Source organism: Passer domesticus, chromosome 34, assembly GCF_036417665.1.
Source record: "Passer domesticus isolate bPasDom1 chromosome 34, bPasDom1.hap1, whole genome shotgun sequence".
Lineage (NCBI taxonomy): Eukaryota > Metazoa > Chordata > Aves > Passeriformes > Passeridae > Passer > Passer domesticus.
The window spans coordinates 956,409-965,386 of record NC_087507.1 but is presented as its reverse complement, the minus strand read 5'-3'; the positions used below and the strand labels follow the sequence as shown (position 1 = coordinate 965,386).

Below are 8,978 nucleotides of genomic sequence, written 5' to 3'. Positions count from 1 at the left end.
GAAAGGGTTTGGGATTGAGGAATGGGTTTGGGATTGGGGAATGGGTTTGGGATTGAGGAGTGGGTTTGGGATTGGGAAAGGGTTTGGGATTGGGGAGTGGGTTTGGGATTGTGGGAAAGGGTTTGGGATTGTGGGAAAGGGTTTGGGATTGGGGAAAGGGTTTGGGATTGGGGAAAGGGTTTGGGATTGGGAAAGGGTTTGGGATTGAGGAATGGGTTTGGGATTGGGGAAGGGTTTGGGATTGGGGAATGGGTTTGGGATTGGGGAAGGGTTTGGGATTGGGGAAAGGGTTTGGGATTGGGAAGGGGTTTGGGGCCGTTGGGTGGGCTCAGAGAGGGGCACAGGACCGGCCGGGGGGGGGCTGGGCCGGGCTGGGGGGCTCGGAACCTTCTGGAAGGGGCCGGGCGGGGCCGGGGTGGGCTCAGCCTGTGCCCCCCCCAGGACCACGATTTCCTGGAGAGCGAGCGGCTCTTCCTGGAGAGCCTGAAAAAGGGGCCCTGAACCCGGCTGCGGGGGAGATGGAGCTTTGGGGAGATAAAAATAAAATAAAAATAAAAATAAAAATAAAAATAAAAATAAAAGCAAATTCCCTGCTGAAAACCTCCCGTTTGCAAAGAGAAAAATTAATTTATTTTTAAAATAAAAATAAATTCCCTGCTAAGAACTATCCCCCGTTTGCAACTAAAAAATGGATAAAAATAAAAATAAAAATAAATTCCTGCTGAGAACCTTCCCCATTTGCAAAGAGAAAAATGGACTTTTGTAAAAAATAAAAATAAAAATAAAAATAAATTCCCTGCTGAAAACCTCCCGTTTGCAAAGAGCAAAATTAATTTATTTTCAAAATAAAAATAAGTTCCCTGCTAAGAACTATCCCCCGTTTGCAAACAAACCAAAAAAAATTGATTTAAATAAAAATAAAAAATAATAAAAATAAAAATAAATTCCCTGCTGGTAACCTTCCCCATTTGCAAAGAGAAAAATGGATTTTTGTAAAAAATAAAAATAGAAACAAAAATAAATTTCCTGCTGAGAACGATCCCTCGTTTGCAAACAAAAAATTGATAAAAATAAAAATAAATTCCCTGCTGAGAACCTTCCCCTGTTCACAAAGAAAAAATTGATTTTTAAAAAATAAAAATAAATAAAAATAAAAATGAACTCCCCACTGAGAACCTTCCCCCGTTTGCAGACAGACAAATGTATTTTTATAAGAATAAAAATAAATTCTCTTATGAAAGCCATGTCCTGTTTACAAACAGAAAATATATTTTTGTTAAAATAAAAATAAATTCTCTGCTGAGAATCTTCCCCGGTTTACAAACAGAGATTTTGGGGTGAAAATGGGAATTTTGGGGGTGGGATTTTTGGGATGGAAATTTTGGGAAGGGAATTTTTGGATGTGAATTTTGGGATGGGAATTCTGGAATGGGAATTTTTGGGATGGGAATTCTGGGGTGGGAATTTTGGGATGGGAATTTTGGGAACGCAATTCTGGAATGGGAATTTTTGGGATGGGAGTTTTGAGAATGCAATTCTGAGGTGGGACTTTTGGGAATGCAGTTTTGGGAATTTTGGGATGGGAATTTTGGGAATGAAATTCTGGAATGGGAATTTTTGGGATGGGAGTTTTGGGAATGCAGTTTTGGGATGGGAACTTTGGGAATGCAGTTCTGGGGTGGGAGTTTTTGGATGGGAGTTTTGGGATGGGAGTTTTGGGAATGAAATTCTGGCATGGGAATTTTTGGGATGGGAGTTTTGGGATGGGAAGTTTTGGGATGGGAAGTTTTGGGATGGGAATTTTTGGGATGGGAGTTTTGGGATGGGAATTTTGGGATGGGAGTTTTGGGATGGGAAGTTTTGGGAATGCAGTTTTGGGAATGCAGTTTTGGGATGGGAGTTTTGGATGGGAAGTTTTGGGAATGCAGTTCTGGGATGGGAGTTTTGGGATGGGCGCTCCTGGCCGTGCCCGGGGCCGCTCGGAGCCTCCCGGGCGGTTCCTTGGCTCTGTGACGGTCCCGCCGCGGAACCGGGGCCGCTCTGTGACGTCAGCCCCGGCGGGACCGGCGGGACCCCCGGGACCGGCAGGACCGGCAGGGACCGGCAGGACCGGCAGGAGCGGGCTCGGCGCTGTCCCGGCATGGCTCCGCTGTGGCTCCTGGCGCTGCTGGCCCTGGCCGCGCCCGCCCGGGCCACCTGGGACTCCTGCGAGTAGGTGCCCGAGGGTCCCCGAGGTCCCCGCAGCCCGCGGGGGGGTCGCAGCCCCGTGCCCGTGCCAGGCTCTGGCAGCAGCAAGGGGACACGTGTGGCACCGGGGGTCCCTGTCCCGTGTCCGGGTGTCCCTGTCCCCGTGTCCCTGTCCCTGTCCCCGTGTCCCTGTCACTGTCCCCGTGTCCCTGTCCCTGTGCCCGTGTCCCCGTCACAGCCCAGGGCAGGCAGAGCCAGTGGGCACAGCCACGCCCCTGGGGGATGTCCCTGTCCCCGTGTCGCCATCCCTGTCCCTGTCCCGGTCCGGTGTCGCGGTCCCTGTCCCCATCCCCATCCCTGTCCCTGTCCTGTCCCTGCCTCTGTCCCCCATCGCTGTCCCTGTCCCCCTGTCACCACTGTCCCCATCCCTGTTCCTTTGTCCCTCTGTCCCTTTGTCCCTCTGTCCCTGTCCCCCATCCCTGTCCCCCTGTCCCTGTCCCCACGGCTGTCGCTGTCCCCGTGTCCCTGTCCCCATCCCTGTCCCCCTGTCCCTGTCCCCACGGCTGTCCCTGTCCCCGTGTCCCTGTCCCCGTGTCCCTGTCCCCGTGTCCCTGTCCCCACGGCTGTCCCTGTCCCCGTGTCCCTGTCCCCGTGTCCCTGTCCCCACGGCTGTCGCTGTCCCCCTGTCCCCGTGTCCCTGTCCCCACGGCTGTCGCTGTCCCCCTGTCCCTGTCCCCACGGCTGTCGCTGTCCCCCTGTCCCTGTCCCCACGGCTGTCCCTGTCCCCGTGTCCCTGTCCCCACGGCTGTCGCTGTCCCCAGCGGTACCTGCGGGCTGCAGCCCATGGCCGAGGAGTTCGGCGGCGGCTCCGGGGCCGTTCCCGGGGCCTGGCCGGGGCTGGCGAGCATCCAGGACCCGCTGCGGGCCGGCAGCGGCCACGTGTGCGGCGGGAGCCTGATCGCCCCCGGCTGGCTGCTCACGGCCGCCCGCTGCCTGCCCCGCGCCCGGTGAGCGGGACGGCCGCGGTGGGCACGGCATGGGCCGGGATACACCCGGGATGGGCACGGGATGGACACGGGATGGGCACGGGATGGGCACGGGATATCCCCGGGATGGGCACGGGATACAGCCGGGATGGGCACGGGATACAGCCGGGATGGGCACGGGATACAGCCGGGATGGACACGGGATATCTCCGGGATGGACACGGGATGGGCCGGGGTGGGCACGGCATGGGCACGGGATGGGCACGGGATGGGCACGGGATACACCCGGGATGGCACGGGATGGGCACGGGATATCCCCGGGATGGGCACGGGATACAGCCGGGATGGGCGGGGTGGGCACGGGATACAGCTGGGATGGGCATGGGATACACCCGGGATGGACACGGGATATCCCCGGGATGGACACGGGATGGGGCACGGGATACAGCCGGGATGGGCCGGGGTGGGCATGGGATATCCCCAGGATGGGCACGGGGATACACCCGGGATGGACACGGGATATCTCTGGGATGGGATGGGCTGGGATGGAGCCGGGGTGGGGCCGGGATGAGCTGGGATGGGGCCAGGATATCCCCGGGATGGGCCGGGGTGGGCCAGGATGGGCACGGGATACACCCGGGATGGGGCCGGGATGGAGTGGGATGTGCTGGGATGGAGCCAAGATGGGGCTGGGATGTGCTGGGATGGGGCTGGGATGGGCCGGGATGGAGCTGGGATGGACCCAGGATATCCCTGGGATGGGCCGGGGTGGGCACGGGATGGGCTGGGATGGACTCGGGATATCCCCGGGATGGGCCTGGGATGGGTCCGGGATGATCCAGGTTGGCTCCAGGATGATCCAGGATGGTCCTGGGGAGCTCTAGGAGGTGCCAGGAGGCTCCGGGATGGGCTGGGATGATCCGGGATGGCCCCAGGATGGCCCTGGAAAGCTCTGGGGTGGCCTCGGTGGGCTTTGGGATGATCCGGGATTAACCGGAATGGCCCTGGATGGCCCCGAGGAGCTTTGGGATGATCTGGGATGCTCCAGGATTATCAAGGATGCTCCGGGATGGCCTCGGGGGACTCTGGGATGATCACGATGGCCTCGGATGGCCCTGAGAAGCTCCGGGACTATCCAGGATGGCCTGGGGAAGATGTGGGATGTTCTAGGATGGCCTCGGGGAAGATGTGGGATGTCCCGGGATGGCCCCGGAAAGCTCCGGGATGTCCCTGGGATGGCCCTAGAAAACTCTGGGACTATCTGGGATGGCCTTGGGGTGTCCCTGGGACTATCCGGGATGGCCCCAGGAAGATGCGGGATGTCCCGGGATGCCCCCGGGATGCTCTGGGATATCCTGGGATGCCCCTGGGATGACCCCTGGGATGCCCTTGGGATGTCCCGGGATGTCCCCTGGATGCTCTGGGATGTCCCCGGGAAGCTCTGGGATGTCCCGGGATGCCCCTGTGATGTCCCGGGATGTCCCGTGATGTCCTGTGATGCCCCCGGGATGCCTCCGGGAAGCTCTGGGATGTCCCTGGGATGTCCCTGGATGCCCACGGGAAGCTCTGGGATGTCCCTGGATGTCCTCGGGATATCCCAGTGATGTCCCGGGATGCCCTCAGGATGTCCCGGGATGCTCTGGGATGTCCCGGGATGCCCTTGGGAAGCTCTGGGATGTCCCGGGATGTCCCCGGGATGCCCCTCAGGTGCCCCCCGTGCCGTGCCCCGGCCGGCTCCCCTGACGGTGCCGTGTCCGCAGGAACGTCAGCGCCTGGCGGGTGGTGCTGGGCGCCGCCGACCTCAGCGACCCCCGGGCCCGAGGCGCAGGTGCGGCGGGTGCTGCGGGCGCGGCGGCACCCGGGGGCTGGACGTGGCGCTGCTGCAGCTGCAGCCGCCCGCAGAATGCAGCGACTTCGTGCAGCTCGGCTGCGTCAGCGAGGCCGGGCCGCCGCAGGGGCTGCAGCGCTGCTACATCGCGGGCTGGGGCCGCGTGGAGGACACGGTGTGAGCGCTGGGTGGGGCTGGGATGGGCACAGGTGAGCCCCAGGTGTGTCTGAGGTGGGGCTGGGGCTCTGAGGTGGGCACAGGTGAGCCCCAGGTGTGCCTGAGGTGGGCACAGGTGAGCCCCAGGTGTGCCCATGGTGGGGCTGGGGCCCACAGGTGAGCCCCAGGTGTGTCCATGGCGGGCACAGGTGAGCCCCAGGTGTGTCTGAGGTGGGCACAGGTGAGCCCAGGGTGCAGGGTAGGTGTGCCCAGGTGTGCCCCATGTGTGCCCAGGTGCCCCAGGTGTGCCCAGGTACGGGGTAGGTGTGCTCAGTTGTGCCCAGGTGCGGGGTAGGTGTGCCCAGTTGTGCCCAGGTGCTGGGGTGGGTGTGATCCAGGTGTGCCCAGGTGCCCCAGGTGTGCCCAGGTGTGCCCAGGTGCGGGGTAGGTATGCTCCAGGGGTGCCCTAGGTGCCCCAGGTGCCCTCTCACGGCCCGCCCCCCCAGCCCCGCCGCGGGAGGTGCTGTGGGAGGCGCAGGTGCGGCTGCTCCAGCCCGAGCGCTGCGGACGGCTCCGGGGCCGAGGCCTCGCCCCCAGGTGTGCGCAGAGCACTCGGGGGGCGGCTCCGGCACCTGCCAGGTGAGCGCCCCGCCCGCTGCCCTGCCCTGCCCTGCCCTGCCCTGCCCCGCCCTGCCCTGCCCTGCCCTGCCCTGCCCTGCCCCGCCCTGCCCTGCCCTGCCCTGCCCGGCCCCGCCCTGCCCTGCCCTGCCCTGTCCCCTGCCCTGCCCTGCCCTGCCCCTTCCCTTCCCTGCCCTGCCCTGCCCTGCCCTGCCCTGCCCTGCCCTGCCCCGCCCTGCCCTGCCCTGCCCTGTCCCGCCCTGTCCCGGCTCGGTCCCGGTCCTGCTCCCCGCCCGGGCCCCGGGGCTGCCATCCCCATCCCCGTGCCAGTCCCCATCCCAATCCCGATCCTGGTGCCTGTCCCAATCCCAATTCCAGCCCCCAATCCCGATCCCAGTCCCGATCCCCATCCCAGTCCCGGTCCCGGTCCCAATCCCAGTCCCGATCACGATCCGGTCCTAATCCCAGTCCCGGTGCCCATCCCGACCCCAATCTCGATCCCACCCGTGTCCTGGGGCTGCCATCCCCGTCCCAATCCCAATGCTGATCCCAGTCCCCATCCCCGTGCCAGTCCCGATCCCAGTCCCGATCCCAGTCCCCATCCCTGTGCCAGTCCCAATCCCAGTGCCGATCCTGATCCCACTCCCAATCCCGGTTCCAATCCCGATTCCAGCCCCAATCCTGATCCCGATCCCCATCCCAGTCCCGGTCCCAATCCCAGTCCCGATCACGATCCCGGTCCTAATCCCAGTCCCGGTCCCGGTGCCCATCCCGACCCCAATCTCGATCCCCACCCGGGGCCCGGGGCTGCCATCCCCATCCCGGTCCCAATGCTGATCCCGGTCCCAATGCTGATCCCAGTCCCAATCCCAATCCCAGCCCCAATCCCGGTTCCAATCCCGATTCCAGCCCCAATCCTGATCCCGATCCCCATCCCAGTCCCGATCACGATCCCGGTCCTGATCCCGCTCCCGGTCCCGGTGCCCATCCCGATCCCAGTCTCGATCCCCACCCCTGTCCCGGGGGCTGCCATCCCGATCCCCGACCCAGACCTCGACCCCAGTCCCAGGGCCAGTTCCAATCCCGATCCCGGTCCCGATGCCGGCCCTAATCCCAGTCCCGGTCCCGATCCTGGTTCCAATCCCAGTCCCGGTCCCGGAGCCAATCCCACTCCTGGTTCCAGTTCCAATCCCGATCCCGATCCCCATCCCGATGCCGGCCCTAATCCCAGTCCCGGTCCCGATCCCAATACTGATTCCGATCCCAGTCCCAATCTCGATCCCCACGCCGTGTCCCGGGGCTGCCATCCCGACCCCGACCCCGACCTCGACCCTAATCCCAGTTCCAATCCCAATCCCGATCCCGATCCCGATCCCGATCCCGGTCCCGATCCCAATACTGATCCCGATCCCGGTCCCGGTGCCAATCCCGCTCCTGCTCCCCGCCCCCCCGTTGTGTGTCCCGGGGCTGCCATCCCCGTTCCCGATCCCGATCCTGATCCCAATCCCAGTCCTGGTTCCAATCCCGATCCCGGTCCCGGTCCCGGTCCCCCACCCCTGTCCCGGGGCTGCCCCTTCCCCCCCCGCCCCCAGCCCCGGGCGCGCCCCCGCGGGGGGAGCGCGGCCACCCGCTGCCCCTCCCCCACTAACCCTTCCCCCCCACACCCTCTTCCCCCGACCCTCTCCCCTCTCTCTCCTGACCCTCTCCCCTTTCCTTGCCCCTTCCTCCTCTCCTCTCCCCTGACTCTCCCCCTGACCCTCCCTCCTGACCCTCACCCCTCTCCCTCTGCCCCCTCTCCCTCTCCCTCTCCCTCTCCCTCTCCCTCTCCCTCTCCCCCTCTCCCTCTCCCTCCCCCTCTCCCTCTCCCTCCCCCTCTCCCCTCCGGCAGGGTGACCCCGGCGGGCCGCTCGTTTTGCCGTTCCCGGGGCTCGGGGCCCTTCTGGCTCGTCGGGGTCTCCAGCGGCGGCTGCGCCTTCACCCCCGGCCTGGCTCTTCAGCCGCTGGATCCTGCAGCAGCTCGGGGACCCCGCGACCCCCGGGACGCCCGGGACGCCCGCGACCCCCGCGACCCCCGCGACCCCCGCGACCCCCCGCGACCCCCCGGGACCCCCGGGACCCCCGCGGGCCCGGGCGGCGGCGGCGGCCCCGGGGAGCGGCCCGCGGCACCGAGCGCGGGTGCTGCTGCGCTTCTTCGCCGTGCTGCAGGAGCTGCTGCGCTTCCTGCGGGACACCGCGGGCTGAGCGCCGGCACCGGCACCACCGGGAGGGAACGGCTCCGGGACCGGGACTAGCACCGGGATGGACAGACACCGGGACCGGGACCGGCACCGGGATCGGGATGGACGGGAATGCCCGGGAATGCCCGGGACACCGGGACCGGGATGGACGGGCACCAGGAGCGGGATGCCCAGTGTCCTGGGATGAGCATTCCCGGTGTCCCGGGACAGGAATTCGCTCCCGGACGATCATTCCCGATGTCCCAGGGCGGGAATTCCCGGTGTCCCGAGGTGGGAATTCCCTCCCGGACCCTCCCTCCCGGTGTCCCGCGCCTGCCCCGCCCCGTGCCCGTCCCGCGGGCCGGTCCCGCCCCCCCCGGGCGCTAGTTTTGAATAAAATCCCGCAATTTGCTCATTCTCGGTGCTCTCTGCCCCGTTCCGACACCGGGACACGCGAGGGGGAGGGGCTTGGGGAGGGGGCGGGGCCAGCGGGGCACGAGGGGGGGACCCCCCCCAAAATCCAGCAAGGGGCACTGGGGGCCCCCAAACGTCACGGGGGGGGGTCAGAGGTCACGGGGGGGGTCACTGGGGGGTCTCAGGGGTCATTCAGGGGGGTCTCAGGGGTCACTGGAGGTCACTGGGGGGGTCACTGGGGGGTCACTGGGGGTCACTGGGGGGTCTCAGGGGTCATTCAGGGGGGGTCTCAGGCGTCACTGGGGGTCACTGGGGGGTCTCAGGGGTCACTGGGGGTCACTGGGGGGTCTCAGGGGTCATTCAGGGGGGTCTCAGGCGTCACTGGGGGTTCAGGGGTCACTGTGGGTCCCTGTGGGTCCCTGGGGGTCCCTCTGTCCGTCCTGGGGGTTCCCGGGCTGGATTTTGGGGGGGGGGGGGGGAACCCCGCGCTGGCCCCGCCCCCTCACAGAAGCCCCTCCCCTCCCCTGACCACGCCCATTTCGGCACAGTGACCACGCCCCCCTCCGCCGTAGC

At 64.5% G+C, this 8,978-nt stretch overlaps 1 protein-coding gene across 1 annotated transcript in view; it reads left to right on the top strand.

The window, feature by feature from the left end:
• Window positions 1-5,481, top strand: part of LOC135288623 (uncharacterized) — an 8,158-nt gene extending 2,677 nt beyond the window's left edge. The window contains exons 3-6 of the mRNA XM_064401993.1: window positions 442-2,211; window positions 3,009-3,194; window positions 4,934-5,210; window positions 5,452-5,481. Of these exons, the coding sequence (XP_064258063.1) occupies window positions 1,373-2,211; window positions 3,009-3,194; window positions 4,934-5,210; window positions 5,452-5,481 (1,332 nt within the window). The 5' untranslated portion in view covers window positions 442-1,372. The remainder of the gene's footprint in view (window positions 1-441; window positions 2,212-3,008; window positions 3,195-4,933; window positions 5,211-5,451) is intronic.
• Window positions 5,482-8,978: the final 3,497 nt, after the last annotated feature.